The sequence below is a fragment of the Lepus europaeus genome, chromosome 19 (assembly GCF_033115175.1).
Source record: "Lepus europaeus isolate LE1 chromosome 19, mLepTim1.pri, whole genome shotgun sequence".
NCBI classification, from domain to species: Eukaryota; Metazoa; Chordata; class Mammalia; order Lagomorpha; family Leporidae; genus Lepus; species Lepus europaeus.
In genome coordinates, this window is record NC_084845.1 from 59,805,092 (window position 1) to 59,822,061 (window position 16,970).

The 16,970-nt window shown below is 45.1% G+C and overlaps 2 protein-coding genes across 3 annotated transcripts in view; one reads left to right on the plus strand and one right to left on the minus strand.

Moving 5' to 3' along the window:
* Positions 1-2,174, minus strand: part of SF3B3 (splicing factor 3b subunit 3) — a 58,426-nt gene extending 56,252 nt beyond the window's left edge. The window contains exons 1-2 of one of the 2 annotated variants that reach the window (XM_062177957.1): positions 2,057-2,174; positions 648-717 (exon numbers count right to left, since the gene is read on the minus strand). The gene's annotated coding sequence lies outside the window, so the exon portion shown is untranslated. The remainder of the gene's footprint in view (positions 1-647; positions 718-2,056) is intronic. The other variant, XM_062177956.1, reaches the window with a different exon arrangement.
* A 253-nt stretch (positions 2,175-2,427) lies between these two features.
* The window catches only part of COG4 (component of oligomeric golgi complex 4), a 34,755-nt gene continuing 20,212 nt past the window's right edge, over positions 2,428-16,970 (plus strand). Inside the window, exons 1-5 of the mRNA XM_062176389.1 lie at positions 2,428-2,603; positions 4,833-4,915; positions 5,585-5,699; positions 8,998-9,172; positions 14,160-14,353. Of these exons, the coding sequence (XP_062032373.1) occupies positions 2,445-2,603; positions 4,833-4,915; positions 5,585-5,699; positions 8,998-9,172; positions 14,160-14,353 (726 nt within the window). The 5' untranslated portion in view covers positions 2,428-2,444. The remainder of the gene's footprint in view (positions 2,604-4,832; positions 4,916-5,584; positions 5,700-8,997; positions 9,173-14,159; positions 14,354-16,970) is intronic.

Here is a 16,970-nt window from a genome sequence, read left to right on the forward strand (position 1 = left end):
GTTGGGTAGTGTATTTTTCACACACTATAGGACAACTTTATCAACTTTGAGATAAGTAATTTAAGATTTCCTCATTTTTATTTTACAGATTAAACTAAGTAGGAATATTGTGATTCAATCAGTGCCCTGCTGATGAACATTCTGGAGAGCACAAAGAAAATTCCTTGTATGTGAGTCATTTATACAAGGGGACTTCAAAAAGTTAAAAGAAAATGCATATTCTGAAAACAACTGCATACACTTGACAATTTTTCGACCAACATAAATTTATCTTTTAATTCCACTTTCCCACAAACTTCATGAAGTACCCTCATTCATGCAAGAGTATATCTCTAATATCAATTCCTAGAAGTTTAACTGCTTGATTGATGGATTCACACAATTTGAAACCTTGATGGATGTTGCCAAATTTTCATTCAAAGAGGTTTTGCTATCAATTTACATGCTCAGCAATTTATGTTTCCCCACAAAGGGCCAATTTCAAACAGATATTCAGTTGAAAACTGGTTATCTTAAAGTGCTTTCATTTGCAAATCTTACAAAGCTCTACATTAGAGAAGTGGCTAGAATTTAAAATTGAGGCCTACAGACCATCAAAAACTGAACAAAACTCAATTCTTTTCACACCAAGAGGCCTCTCTACTAACCTATGAAGTTACGGAAAAGGACTCCTTTTCAGCAGACAGGACTGAAATCTGCAAAGTGAGGTGCCTCTACCTGCAGGAAATACCCCAACTATACAGTTACACTGAAAAATAAGTCCAATTATCACTCCCCAAGGTACTTATTCGGAAACAAAAGCAAACGATCTTGAGAAATCCAGAGCAACTGCTGTGCACTTAACCTAAAATTTGACACTGTTGTTAATTCAGAAAACTAAGTAAATGTCCTCAAAAATATTTCTAGGTTCAGCAAAAGCAGGGAGACAAGGTCAATCCTCCAGGCTCGAAACAACTAGTAACAGAAAATTTCCCACTTGGGACTAAGGAATGCCTTTAGAAGTCTTCTAGGATCACAAAGACGGCAGAAAAGGAATCAAGGAAACAGCCATAAGAAACACAGGGAACCAGGAGTCACTTCTAAAACCCTGAGCAGGTCCTCCCAGGCTATCCTGATTTCTCGAAGCTGACCTTAGAACCCAATCTGCTTCCCCAGACCTCTGCACCAGACGCCACCCATTAACCCTAGGAATTCATGTCCTCCAATCCTGGCTGCACCCAAGCTCACCAGCCACACTTCTATCCTGGATAAAGGAGCAAGGTGCATTATGTAGGAAGCCATGACAAGAAGTTTCCAGAAAGTTCATGAAAAACACATTATTGAAAAACAAAAACTATACCCACGAATTTTGGAATTCTTTTTTTTGCTTTAATTCCATTTTCTAAGAACTTTCTGAAGCAGCAGCCTCGGAATACCGAGCACCATCACGGGCAGGACGCGTGGTAAGCCTGGGGACTTCCTCCACGCGCCTATCTCCTGTCTGATCCCTACAAGACGCCCCTGCGACTGCCCGCTCCGTCTCTCCATGGTCCAAGGCAACATCGTCGCATTTAAGCTCTGCCAAATCTTCAGGACAGATAACCCTCCCCGCTTTGCAAACGACAAAATTAGGATTCAGAGGCGGAAACAAGGGGCCCTGCGGCCTAAACACAACCTCAAACCAGAGGCTTGGCTGCAAAGACCGTTCTGGTTATTCACGCTATTTTAACGCGCAGTTTTCCCGTCTTCCCGTCTTCCCGTCGTGTACCATTTACTCTCTCCAGAGGGCGACCTCCGTCTCCGCTCACCTCCCCCGTCTCAGCTCAGAGGCCGCAGGACCTAAGAGCAAGCTAACCTCTCATTTTGAGCCAGTACCGCTCCCCACCCTGTAGCCTGGAGCGGGTGACGATTTCAAGCAGCCGTTTTCGCGACCCACGCGTTGCCTACACAAATGCGCCCCCTGCTCGGACCTCTCGGGCCTAGACTGCCTGCGACCTGCACCAGAGTCGGGCCCCGCTCCTACGTGTCCGCTCTTCCCCTTCCCAAACCAGGGAAAGTCGAGAAGCCACTTCTTTACCCTGCAGCGGGAAGGATGGCGTAGATATCCAACGGATGCTGACTCCCTTCAACTCTAAGCCACCGCCAACTCCAAAACGCCGGCATCCGCCATTAGCCCTCTAGATGGGGACCTTCCGATGGCGCGCGACGGAAAAAGAAACCCAATCAGCGCCTGAAAAATGTTTACATATATAATTTTAAATGCGTCTTTCTTGCCTCCATATAGCGTTAAGCACACTATATTGCCGTAAATTTTTCCTGGATAGTAGAAAATTAATAGCTTTTTTTCAAAGGAGACATTTAAAACTGTATGAGTTCGTCGGGCACTTCTATGGGCAGCCCCGAAGACCCTCAGCGCCAACGGGGAGGGGACCTCGTGGGGCCGGAAGCGCCGCAAGGGGCCCAAGATGGCGGATCTCGAGTCTCCTCAGAAGTTGTCAGGGGTGCCTCAGCCCTGTGAGGTGGTGGGAGGAGGCTGCTGCTCCGAAATCTCCACCGAGCTCATTCGCTCCCTGACAGAGCTGCAGGAGCTGGAGGCTGTGTACGAACGGCTCTGCGGCGAGGAGGTCGGCGACTGAGCCTTTTTTTTTTTTTTTCCAGGAGGATCCAGGGGCAGTGGGCTTAGGAGCTATTGATCTTGGGAAATTCGGGCTGTGGAAATTCGGGCGCACTCTTGGCAGCGGGAAAACAAAAAAAAAGCTCTCACCCGGGAAGCGGGTGTGTGTTTGGGTATTTGAAGAGACTTGTCAACTCTCTTCACTCTGTCGGATCCTGTTTGCCTTGCTAACTCAGCGATCTGCGCCTTCTCGCACCCATTTTATCTCCCTGGCCCACAGTCACTAGTTCCTCCACTAGAGTAAAGAGTATATATACCAAGTTGCATGACTCTCAAAATAAGAATTGCATTGGCTTAGTAATTTAAAAATGACGAACTTTCATCCCGTTATCTTCAACAGGAAGTCCTTTAAGACTTGTAGGGAATGGTTTGAGTGTACAATTGTCGCATTTCGGTTAAATGAACAACTTGTAGAAGTTTGAGCTTTTGAAGATTGAGCTGCAGCTGTCAAATCTTGGACAAGTCATTTCATCTGTTACCCCTGACAATCTGTCAAAGGAAAAGCGTGGGCCTTTAAGTCCCTAATGTTCAGTCTCCTGACTCTGACTTTCCTGTGGCAACTTGATGCTATCAGCTCACTTTCTATTGTCAGTTGGGTTCCTTGCAAGAGAGCTAACCTCTGATCTAAACGTTTAGCAGCTATTTTCCAATCTAAAATTGTAAGCAAAGTTCCACACAAGAGGCAGTTTCAACCTCCAAATGAGGAAGTCATTCTGTATTTCCAGTTGCAGTTGCAGTTTCTGATAACCTTTTTTGGCAAGGTGTATTTTAAAATTCAGTACTTTTTTTTTTTTTTTAAGATTTGTTTATTTGACAGGCAGAGTTACAGAGAGAGACAGATCTTCCATCCACTGGTTCACTCCCCCAATGACCACAATGGCCAGAACTGCACTAGGCCAAAGCCAAGAGCCAGCAACTTTATCTGGGTCTTCCACGTGGTTGTAGGGGGCTGCTTTCCCAGGTGCATTAGCAGGAAGCTGGATCAGAAATGGAGCAGCCGGACTCAAACCCAGCACCCTTTTGGGATGCCAGTGCTGCAGACGTGGCTTTTACCCACTATGCCACAGCCCCTAAAATTCAGTACTTTTTTTTTTTTTTTTTTTGACTGGCAGAGTTAGAGAGAGACAGAGAGAAAGGCCTTCCTTCCATTGGTTCACCCCCCAAATGGCCACTATGGCCGGCGCGCACTGCACCGATCCGAAGCCAGGAGCCAGGCGCTTCCTCCTGGTCTCTCATGTGGGTGCAGGGCCCAAGCACTTAGGCCATCCTCCACTGCCTTCCCGGGCCACAGCAGAGAGCTGGACTGGAAGAGGAGTAACCGGGACAGAACCGGCACCCCAACCAGGACTAGAACCCGGGGTGCCGGTTCCACAGGTGGACGATTAGCCAAGTGTGCTGCGGTGCCAGCCGAATTCAGTACTTTTGATTTAACATTCCTTAGCTTGCATTCACTGGGCAGTCAGTACTTTGAGGAAAAAATTGAGATCTTACAAAACAAAACAATATTCTATATTTGTGTATGATGACTGGGAAGATTTCTCTAGATCCTATTGGGCTATTTTAATAGAAATGTATAGCTAACCTGTACCAATGTATTACTGATACTATCATGGGGGTGGATTCCAAATAAAAGGAAGAGTTTGGTCCCCCCCCAAAAAAAATGTGTAGCTAAAATGAAAGGTTGTTGAACTATCTGGTATATACTGTGTTCAACACTTTGTATCTTAGCCTGCTTGACTCACCCAACAGTCCTATAATGTAGGCATTTCTCTATTATGGATGAAGAAACATAAGGTTAGTTGAAGTGAGGTAGCACAGGAAACGACCTGAGAATTATATTTATCCCCTCTGACTTTGTACCAAGAAGAGATTTTTTGCGTGAGACACCTTTTGGGAAATTTCATTTATTTAGCTGTTTCATTTTAAATCCCTTCTTGTGTTAATCACTCTGCTAATGCATAAAAATCCTGTGTCCTCCCAATATGACACTCATCTGTTAGATGGAGTAAAATATAGGTAGCAAACATTATGCAGTATGATCAGTACAGAAATGAAGTGTTGTTTGTTAATGTCCAAGGGCAGTGTAGTGGAAAGTAAGAAGAAATTTGAAATGGATTTACCCATCACTAAAAGTATCTTTGTAACCATTCTGAAGACAATTAGTTTCTCTGTGTTTCAGAAAGTGGTAGAGAGAGAGCTGGATGCTCTTTTGGAACAGCAAAGCACTATTGAAAGTAAGATGGTCACTCTCCACCGAATGGGGTAAGTATATGCATCTTAGCAAGATCTACTGTAAGTGCCAGCAGTGTTTTTTACATAAGTTATCATGTTTCCTAACTTTCTATAATAAACTTCCAGTTGAGTTTGAAAACTAGAAGAGTCTTACTGCAAGGAAAAGTGAATATCTAAGTGTTCAGTGGTTCTCAAAGAGTCCTTGGAGTAGCAGTACAACTCTTTAGAAGTGTATATTTTGGAGTCCTGCTCCAAACTTACTGAATCACTCTGGGGATGGAGACAGGAATGTGTATTTTAACAAGCCTACCAGATGACTCTGATGTACAGCTCAGGTTTGAGAACTGTTGTTTTTATGCACTTTGTATATTTGCTAGTCATTACAGTTGTGCTTTGAATTCAGCATCCTCTCAGATTGTTGGTTAGTACACATTATGCTTACTTAGCAATTGGGAATCTTTTCTCCACTTCTTTAGCCATCCCTATTTAGGGATGTCTTTGTAATTTTAAAATTTGTTTTGTTAAATATAAATCTATATTTACAGTAAAACACTCAAGAAACAGTTGTTTGTAGAATGAACTGAACTATGAGTTGTAGAGAGGGACAAAAGAAGTAGAAGACATAGTTTCCATTTACATAAAAAGTTTTTTGTCTCTTATGCCTATGGATGTGTGTGTGCTGACCATGTGTGTCTCCAGTCCCAACCTGCAGTTGATTGAGGGAGATGCAAAGCAGCTGGCTGGAATGATCACATTTACCTGCAACCTAGCCGAGAACGTGTCCAGCAAAGTCCGTCAGCTTGACCTGGCCAAGGTAATTCCATTGAGATTTTGCTGTTTGAGTTAGTAGAGTGCAGTAAAAAAAAGCCACATACATCAGAGAAGCACCATCTAATAGAAATTTAATATGAGCTACTTGAACCAGACAAAGATATCACACAAAAACTCCAAACCAATAGCTGTTACAATTGTAGACATAAAATTCCTCAATAAAACATCAGCAAAGCAAATCCAACAGCTGTATAAAAAGGATTATATACTATGACACGTAGAATTTATTCTAGCAGTGCAGGTTTTATTTAGCATTTGAAAATTAGTTAATGTACCGTATCAATAAAGGTCCAAAACCACATGGCCATCTCATAAGCATAGAAAAAACACCTGACAAAGTTCAGTGCCCCTTCATAATAAAAACACTCAACAAATAGACTAGAACTTCCTCAACCGAGTAAAGGGTAACTGAAAAATCTAGCATCATACTTCCTGGTGACAGGTGTGACGCTTTCCTCCTAAGATGAAGAAGGAGGTCTGCTCTTGCCTTGTGTGTTACATTGTACTAGAAGTTCTAGCCAAGGCAGTTAGATAACGAAATGAAAGAAAAGCCATCTACATGGGAGTGGGCATTGTAGCACAGCAGGTTAAGCTGCTGCCTGGGATGCATGCACCAGTCCTGGCTACTCCACTTCTAATTCAATCACCTGCTAATGTGCCTGGGATCCAGCAGATGATGAGGTAAGTACTTGGCTTCCTGCCACCCATGTAGGAGACCAGATGAGATTTCTGGCTCCTGGCTGCAGCCTGGCCCAGCCCAGGCTGTTGTGGCCATCTGCAAAGTAAATGAGTGAATGGAAGAATTCCCTCTTTCTGTTCTCTCTCTGTATCTGAAATCTTCCTTTCAAATAGTAAATGAAATATTTTCCAAAAAATGTTTAAGTCACCCAGATTGGAAAAGAAGAAATCTAGATGAACTTCCTAAATTATTTTATTTTAAATATTCACATAGCCATTTTTTTAAAAAAAGATTTATTTATTTGAAAGGCTGAGTTGCAGAGAGGCAGAGACAGAAAGAGAGTTCTTCCAACTGCTGGTTCACTCCCCAAGTGGCTGCAGTGGTTACAATGGCAAGAGCTGGACCGATCCAAAGCCAGAAGCCAGGAGCTTCTTCCAGGTCTCCCATGTGGATGCCAGAGGACCAGGGACCTGGGCCATCTTCCACCACTTTTCCAGGTCATAGCAGAGAACTACATTGGAAGTGGAGCAGCTGGATCTTGAACCAGTGCCCATATGGATGCCGGCTCCACAATTACCTGCTGCGCTACAGCACCAGCCCCTTGTAGTCATTTTTAAAAATTAAAAAGGAGGGCCAGTGCTGTGGTGTGGTGAGAAAAGCCACCGCTTGCAGTGCTGGCATCCCATATGGGTGCTGGTTCAAGTCTCAGCTGCTCCACTCCTGATCCAGCTTTCTGCTATGGCCTGGGAAAGCAGTAGAAGATGGCCCAGTGCTTGGGTCCCTGCATCAGAGTGGAGACCCAAAAGAAGCTCCTGGCTCCTGACTTCGCATCAGCACAGCTCCAGCTGTTGTAGCCATTTGGGGAGTGAACCAGCAGATGGAAGATTCTCTCCCCCTGCCCTCTGCCTCTGCCTCTCTGTGACTCTGCCTTTCAAATAAATAAATAAATGTTTAAAAAGTTAAAAAGGAATAAATGAAAAAATATTCTTTTAAGATTTATTTATTTTACATAGAGAGGAGATGCAGAGAGAGAGAGGGAGAGAGAGAGAGGTCTTCCATCCAATGGTTCACTCCCCAACTGGCCGCAATGATTGGAGCTACGCCGATCCAAAGCCAGGAACCAGGAGCTTCTTCCAGGTCTCCCATGCGGGTGCAAGGGCCCAAGGACTTGAGCCATCTTCTACTGCTTTCCCAGGCCATAGCAGAGAGCTGGATTGGAAGAGGAGCAGCCAGGACTCAAACTGGTGCCTCTATGGGATACCGGCGCTTCAGGCCAGGGTGTTAACTCGCTGTGCCACAGTGCCAGCCCAGAGAAAATATTTTAATATATATTTTATTTAACCCATTGTATCTATAATACCATTTCAACATGAAATTAATATAAAATGATATTAGTTAGATAATTTACCATCTTTAGTTTTGTACTAAGTCTGAAATTCAAAGTGTCTACTACACATACACATCTTAGTTTGTACTAACCCCATTTCAAGTGCTCAATGTCCGCTGCTATGTTGGAGACTATACTGGATAGCACAGGGTCTGGCTTCTTGAACAAGTCAATCCCAGCCTTAGTTTGCCCCCATGAAATGGCATGAGTCTTCCTGATCTATTTGTTTAGGTTCAGCAAAGATTACTTTATCACAACACTAACCACACATTTAACTTATGTATTTGAGAGACAAACAGGGAGAGAGAGAGAGAGAGACCTCCCATCTGCTGGTTTGTTTCCCACATGCCTGCGATATCCAGGGTTAGGCCAGAGCTGGTAGCCAGAAATTAAATCTAATTTTCTCACATTGGTGGCTGAAGTCAATCACTTGAACCATCACTGCTGCTTCCCAGGATCTGCATTAGCAGGAAGCTGGAGTAAGGAGCCAGCGACAGGTATTGAACAAAGACATTCTGATAAAAGATTTGAGTATCTTAACTGCTAGCCCAAATGCATGCTCCCCTACTTATAAATTTAACAAAATAAGCCAAGGAGAAATATGGATTATGCCTTTTCCTGCTTTGTTAAAATGAGTGATTTGACCACATTAATAAAGTTTTGTGGAACCTGTCAGGGGTCTTGATCATCATCAGCAGTAGCAGTTTTGTGAGTGGTAATGGTGGTGTTTGTGAGTTTGCCAGTGAAAGCTGAAAAGGACCTATGGTTACCAGATTCATCTCCCAAATCACCCTACCTTCTGAAGAGGTTTGTTTAATTATTTGTTTATTCATTTATTTACTTGAAGTGGAGACAGAAACAGACAAACCAAGTTCTTCTATCTGCTGGTTCACTCCCCAAATGCCCACATTAGCCAGAGCTGGGCCAGGCCTAAATCTGAAGCCCTGTACTCAGTTGAAGTTCCCAAGTGGGTGGCCCAGACCCAGGTACTTGAGCAGTCACCTTTTGCTTCACAGGGTGTACCTCAGGAGCACACTAGAATCAGAAGTGGATATGGGATTTGAATCCAGGAGACTCTGAAATGGAATGTGGTTGTCCCAAGGTGGCGTCTTAACTTCAGTGTCAAAAATGTACTCCTGAAGAGTGACTTTTGAAATACTAAGACACTGTTTCTAAGCATGAAGTCTTTTTTTTTTTTTTTTTTTTTTTTTGCAGAACCGCCTCTATCAGGCCATTCAGAGAGCTGATGACATCTTAGACCTGAAGTTCTGCATGGATGGAGTTCAGACTGCTTTGAGGAATGAAGATTATGAACAGGCTGCAGCCCACATTCATCGCTACTTATGCCTGGACAAGTCAGTCATTGAGCTGAGCCGCCAGGGTAAAGAAGGTCAGCATCCTAGCAACAGCATCCCTGTTGACTCCTAGTTGAGTTATAAGCACCTGTAATCTGAGCTAGACAAACTCAACGGATAAAAAGGCATCTACTGACACATTTCCTTGTCTAGTAGTAGACCCTGTATAGGTCCTATACCATCAGAGAACAGATATTACTCCCAATTTATTATAAGATTTTATTTATTTAAATATTTATTATTTATTTGAAAGTCAGAGTTACACACAGAGAGAAGGAGAAGCAGAGAGAGAGAGAGGTCTTCCATCCTCTGGCTCACTCCCAGTCGGCCACAACAGCCAGAGCTGTGCCGATCCAAAGCCAGGAGCCAGGAACTTCTGGGTCTCCCACGCGGGTGCAGGGGCCCAAGGATTTGGGCCATCCTCCACTGCTTTCCCAGGCCATAGCAGAGAGCTGGATCAGAAGTGGAGCAGCCGGTATTTGAACTGGCACCCATATGGGATGCCAGCACTGCAGGCGGCAGCTTTACCCAGTATGCCACAGTGTCAGCCCCGATATTACTCCCATTGTATGGACAAGGAACTGAATCCAGATTGTTGGGGCAATCGATGTTTGTACTTGCCCTAATTGCCTACTTACAAGTGAAATTCTTAGCCTTGTATTCTGGGCATTCCAGGATCTTGACTCATCCTGTCCTTCTGGCCTTATTTCATGCTTATTTCATGCAAATGTATATTCAGAGTACAAATTTTTAAAGATTTATTTATTTGAAAGAGTTACAGAGAGAAAAGGGGAGAGACAGACATCTTCTATCCACTTGTTCACTCTTCAGATAGTTACAATGGCCAGGACTGGACCAGGCTGGAGCCAGGAATCTTCATCTGTATCTCCTACATGGGTGGCAAACACTTAGGCCATCTTCTACTTTTCCCAGTCCATTAGCAATGAGTTGGATCAGAAGTGGAGTAGCCAGGACTCGAACCCGCACCCATATGGGATGCCAGCACCATAGGTGAGAGCTTTACCTGCTATGCCACAGTGCTGGTCCCTAGTATACAAATACTTGTTGAGCTGAGGCAGGTGTTGTGGCATAGCAGTTTAAGCCAAGCCTGGTCCATCCCCAGCTATTGCAGTCTTTTAGGGAGTGAACGAACAGATGAAAGATTTCTGTTACTCTGACTTTCGAATTAAAATATATTTCAAAAGAATTACTTGTTGAGCTGGGCATGTATCTTTATTGTTTAGATAGTACATTACAGCATCCAATAATTGCATCTTATGTTCTCAAGCAGGGGCCGGTGTTGTGGCATAGCATGTAAAGTTATCATGTGTCACGTTGGCATCCCATATGGGCACCGGGTTGAGTCTCAGCTGCTCCACTTCCTTTTTAAATTCATTTTATTTATTTTTTAATTTTATTTATTTGAAAGCCAGAGTTATACAGAGAGGTAGAGAGAGAGAGGTCTTCCATCCACTGGTTCACTCCCCAGGTGGCCGCAACAGCTGGAGCTGCGCTTATCTGAAGCCAGGAGCCAGTAGCTTCTTCCGGGTCTCCCACACGGTTGCAGGGTCCCAAGGACTTGGGCCATCCTCCACTGCTATCCCAGGCCACAGCAAAGCACTGGATTGGAAGAGGAACAGCCAGGTGCTGCTCCACTTCCAATCCAGCTTTCTGCTAATGCACCTAGGAAAGCAGCAGAAGATGGCCAAGTGTTTGGGCCTGTGCTCCCACAGGGGAGACCCAGAAGAAGCTCCTGGCTCCTGGCTTCATTTGGCCCAACCCTAGCCATTGCAGCCATTTCGGAAGTTAACCAGTGGATAGAAGATACCTCTATCTGTCCCTCTCTATAACTCTGCCTTTTAAGTAAACAAAATAAATTTTAAAAATAAATAATGGCCCAGCTGTGGCATAGCGTGTAAAGCAACCACCTGCAGTGCCGGCATCCCTTTACGGCGCTGGTTCGAGTCTCAGCTGCTCCACTTCTAATCCAGCTCTCTGCTATGGTCTGGGAAAGCAGTAGAAGACGGCCCAAGTCCTTGGGTCCCTGCACCCATGTGGGAAACCTTTCTTTGCCTTTCAAATAAAATAAATAAATCTAAAAAATAAAAATAAAAATAAATAAGGAATAAGTTCTCAAGCAGAGGCAGTCTATTTTTTTTTTCAAAAATTTAATTATTTTAATTATTTATTTTAAGGGCAGAGTTACACAAAGATAGAAGCAGAGAGAGAGAGAGAGAAAGAAAGATCTTCCATCTGCTGGTTCACTCCCCAAATGGCTGCAATGGCTGGAGCTGGGCCTATCCAAAGCCAGGAGCCAGGAGCTTCTTCCAGGTCACCCACACTGGTGCAGGGGCCCATACAGGGAGGCAGTGGCTTTACATGCTATGCCACAGTGCCAGCCCCAAAGGTAGTCTATCGCAAGGACCTTCTTTGCTTCCAGTTACCATAGGGTATGTTGAGTTAGGTAAAAAAACTGAATAGTGGTTTGCTGTGGTGTAGTGGGGTAGGCCTCCACCTGTGGCACTGGCATCCTATATGGGCACCAGTTCTAGTCCTGGCTACTCCTCTTCCCATCCACCTTTCTGCTATGGCCTGGAAGAGCAATAGAAGATAGCCTAAGTGGTTGATTAGGCCCCTGTACACACATGAGAAACCTGAAGGAAGCTTCTGGCTCCTGGCTTTGGATTGGCCCAGCTCTAGCAGTTGTGGCCATTTGGGAAGTGAACCAGCGGATGAAGACCTTTCTCTGTCCTTCTGCCTCTCAAGTAAATAAATAAAGTCTTTAAAAAATAAAAATAAAAACCTGAATAGCAACACTGAATACTGTAGAAATGTACTTTGCTCAGTGATACTTAGACTGTTACAGTATTTGGTTGTTACAGAAAAATTCTTAATTGTAATTGATGATTGTTGGCATAATAGTGTATTGCCTGTATTTCTACCTCTAGTCATGGGCTTTATGTGCTAGATTTTGAAAGACAGAGTTACAGAGAGGCAGAAGCAGAGAGAGAAAGGTCTTCCATCTGCTGGTTCACTCCCCAGAAGGCTGCAACAGCCAGAGCTGAGCTGATCCAGAGCCAGGAGCTTCTTCTGGGTCTCCCACAAAGGTACTGGGGCCCAAGGACTTGGGCCATCTTCTACTGCTTTCCCAGGACACAGCAGAGAGCTGGCTGGGAAGTGGAGTAGCTGGAACTTGAATCGGTGCCTATATGGGATGCGGCACTGCAGGCGGCAGCTTTACCCACTATGCTACAATGCTGGCCCCACACAAGTCTTTTTAAAAGAACATGGTGGCCAGTGCTGTGGCTCAATAGGCTAATCCTCCGCCTGCAGTGCCGGCACACCAGGTTCTAGTCCCACCTGGGGCGCCGGATTCTGTCCCGGTTGCTCCTCTTCCAGTCCAGCTCTCTGCTGTGCCCTGGGAGTGCAGTGGAGGATGGCCCAAGTGCTTGGGCCCTGCACCCACATGGGAGACCAGGAAAAGCACCTGGTTCCTGGCTTCAGATCAGCGCAGTGCACCGGCCGCAGCGGCCACTGTGGGGTGAACCAACGGAAAAAAAGGAAATCCTTTCTGTCTCTCTCTCACTGTCCACTCTGCCTGTCAAAAAAAAAAAAAAAAAAAAAAAAAAAAAACCTTAAAAAAAAACATGGTTTGGCCGGCACCGCGGCTCAATAGGCTAATCCTCCACCTGTGGCACCGGCACCCCAGGTTCTAGTCCTGGTCGGAGCGCCAGGTTCTATCCCGATTGCTCCTCTTCCAGCCCAGCTCTCTGCTGTGGCCCAGGAGTGCAGTGGAGGATGGCCCAAGTCCTTGGGCCCTGCACCCGCATGGGAGACCAGGAGAAGCACCTGGCTCCTGGCTTTGGATCAGCGCAGTGCGCCGGCCAGAGCACCGGCCGCAGCGGCCACTGAGGGGTGAACCAACAGAAAAGGAATACCTTTCTCTGTCTCTCTCTTTCTCTCTCTCTCTCTCACTGTCCAATCTGCCTGTCAAAAAAAAAAAAAAAAAGAACATGGTTTATTTGCACAAAACTGATCAGTTTTAAGAGATCAGTAATGCCCTTGAAGAGGTTTTGGTGGGTGTGAAACATGGTGGGAAGTTGAATTGGTCCCTTTTATTATAGTATGGAAATTAAGTCTACTTAATTTATCAATTCATGTTCATACCCTGATTTTATATACTTGTATCTGTCAGTGAACACTGTGATACTTAAAAAGGTTATTTTTATTTGAAAGTGAGAGAGACAGACAGATATGCATAGAGAGATTTCTGTGTGCTTGTTCACTTCCCAAATGCCCACAACAGCTGGGAATGTACTAGGCCAAAGCCAACACCCCAGAACTCAGTCTGGGTCTTCCACCTGGGTGGCAGGGACCCACATTCCCGAACCATCACCTGCTGCTTTCATGGAGGCACATTAGCAGAAAGCTGGAATAGGAAATTAAGTCAGGACTGGAACCCAGGCACTCGAATATAGGATGCAGGCATCCTAAGTGCACCAAAAGAAACGTTATCTTTCAGTTCCACTTATCAGGGCAGGCATGTGGCCTAGCAGTTACCATATGGATTATGTTGCTTGCATTCCACGTTAGAGTCTGTGTTCAGCTCCTGCCTCTTACTCCTGAATCCAGCTTCCTACTGATGCAGACCCTGGGAAGCAGCTGTGATGTCTCAGTTAATTAGATTCCTGCCACCCATGTGGGAGACCTGAATTGAGATTCTGATTCCCAGCTTCAGCCCCATCCCTGGCTGTGAACCAGCTGGTATGAGCCCTTGTCTATCTGTTCTGTCCTTTTCTCTCTCTGTCTCGGTCTCTGTCTCTCTATTTCTCTCTCTCTTTTCCCTCCCTCCCCTCCCCATCCTCCCTTCCCATCTGCCTCAAGTAAAAAAGAATTTAAATTCCATTTTCATAAGCTTTTTGAAGTGCCTTCATATTTGAAGAATGAATTCCTGTGGTGCACAAAGCATGGACCTGACAGGGTACTATTTACATTAATTCTCATTTTCTCTCCATTGAGCAGGGAGCATGATTGATGCCAACCTGAAATTGCTGCAGGAAGCTGAGCAGCGTCTCAAAGCCATTGTAGCAGAGAAGTTTGCGATTGCCACCAAGGAAGGGGATCTGCCCCAGGTGGAGCGCTTCTTCAAGATCTTCCCACTGCTGGGTTTGCATGAAGAGGGATTAAGCAAGTTCTCAGAATACCTTTGCAAACAGGTATAGACGCTGGTTTCTTGACAGGATTATATCATGATTCTCTGCCTGCAGATTGGGGCCCAGCTGTGTCCAGTTTCTGTGGCTACTTTGTCTCTTCTGAATATGGTTGCCTTTTCTGTTGTCACTATGGCCTGGCAGGACTGGATGCATGCATCTGTTCAACACACCCATTGTCAGCCTACTGTGTGCTAAGCATGGCCTAGATATCAGGTGACACATGCTTATTTCCAACACGAGGTGAAAATATAGGAAAATTAAAATTCAACTTCTCTGACAAGTTGGATCACCTTTTCCAAGCTGTTAGAAATAACTAATTTTTTAATATTTTATTTATTATTTATTTGAGAGGCGAGTTACAGACAGTGAGAGGGAGAGACAGAAAGAAAGGTCTTCCATCTGCTGGTTCACTCCCCAAATGGCCACAACAGCTGGAGCTGGGCCAATCCAAAGTCAGGAGCCAGGAGCTTCTTCTGGGTCTTCCATGTAGGTACAGGGACCCAAGGACTTGGACTGTCTTCTACTGCTTTACCAGGCCATAACAGAGAGCTGGATCAGAAGTAGAGCAGCTAGGACTCAAACTGGTGCCTATATGTGATGCCAGCGCCACAGGTGGAGAATTAACCTACTGTTCCATAGTTGGTTTTTTTTTTTTTTTTTTTTAAGATTTATTTATTCACTTGAAATTCAGAGCTATAGGGAGGCAGAGACAGAGAGAGCTTGTATCTGCTGGTTCAATCCGCAAATGGGCATAATGGCTAGAGCTGACCAATCAGAAGTGGGGAGCCAGGTTGCCCACATGGGTGGGTGCTTGGGCTATCCTCCACTGCTTTCCCAGGCACTTTAGCAAGGAGCTGGATAGAAAGTAGAGCAGCCAGGGCCTGAACTGGATGCTAGAACTTCAGGTGACAGTTTACCCGCTACAACACAGTGCCGGCCCCAGAACTGTCTCTTTTAAAAGAGTTCTTGGTTAGGTTGAGTCTCAAAATAAGCCATACTGACCCAAGAGAGGTGAGGTCACCTGGAGATCAGTCCTGAGAAGAAACAGGCTTTGGTTAACATTTCAGGGCTTCCCCATCCTGACCCCTTAGATGAAGAGAAGCAAATCCAGCAGGCCTGTATGCAGAGGGTTTGTGGTTTTTGTTTTGTTTTGTTTTAAATTTATTTATTTATTTAAAAGAGTTACACAGAGAGAAGAAACAGAGAGAAGAGAAAGACATGTTGTATCCACTGGCTCCCTCCCTAATTGGCTGCAACAGCCAGGGCTGGGCCAAGCTGAAGCCAGGAGCCTATAACTTACTGGGTCTCCCATGAGGGTAGCAGGTGCCCAAGCCCTTGAGCCATCTTCCTCTGTTTTCCCAGACACATTAGCAGGGAGCTGGAACAGAAGTGGAGCAGCCAGGACTGGAACCTGTATCCATTATGGTATACTGCCATTGCTGCTTAACCCACTGCACAGTAACTCCAGCCTGGGTATTTTAACTATATATTAATATGGCCATCCCCATTTTTTCCCTCCCCCAGAAAAATTATCTAGAATGGAACATTATTCTGCCTTTAAAAAAAATCCGTTAAACTTTTCAAATGAGACAATTCCATAAATGCTGATGTATTTTACTAACATGTGACTTGTTAAATTAAACGAGGTACAGAACAGTCTGCTGTCATTCCTGTTTAAATGTGGTGGGTGGCGTTTGGCTCAGCAGTTAAGTCACCACTTGGGAAGATGGCATCCCATACTGGAGTGCCTGATTCAAGTCTCAGCTCCTCCACTCCTGATCCAGCTTCCTGCTAATACACATCCTAAGAGGCAGCATCTGAAGGCCCACGTACTTGGATCCCTGCTGTCCATGTAGGAGACCCAGATTGAGTTCCTGGTTCCTAGCTTCGGTCTGGCCTAAGACCTGGAAGAAGCTTCTGGCTTCAGCCTGGTCATTGAGGGCTTCCAGGGACTGAACCAGTGGATGGAAGATCTTCTTCTCTGTAACTCTTTCAAATAAATAAATAAATCCTTAAAAAATAATAATAATAATAATGGGGCAGGCATTGTAGCTTAATGGGTTAAAGCTGTGGCGTGCAGCACTGGTATCATATATGGGTGGCTAGTTCAAGCCCTGGCTGTTCATGGGTGGCAGAGGCCCAAACACTTGGTCGTCTTCCACTGCCTTTCCCAAGTCATTAATACGGAGCTGGATTGGAAGAGGAAGAGCCAGGACTTGAACCAGTGCCAGTGCTCATATGCCATGGGCTTTACCCACTATTCCACACCGGCCTCCAGCCCTGACTACTATGGGTATTTGAGGAGTGAGCCTTCAAATGGAAGATTTCTCTCTGTCTCTGTCTACCTGCCTTTCAAATAAAATGAAAATAAATAAAATATGGGCCAGTGCTGTAGCACAGTGGGTTAAGACCCTGGCCTGAAATGTTGACACCCATATGGGTGCCGATTCTAGTCCTGGCTGCTCCACTTCTGATCCAGCTCTCTGCTATGGCTTGGGAAAGCAGTAGAAGATGGCCCAAGTCCTTGGGCCCCTGCAGCCATGTGGGAGACCCTGAAGAAGCTCCTGGCTCCTGGCTCCTGGCTTTGGATCAGCCCAGTTCCAGCCGTTGCAGCCATGGG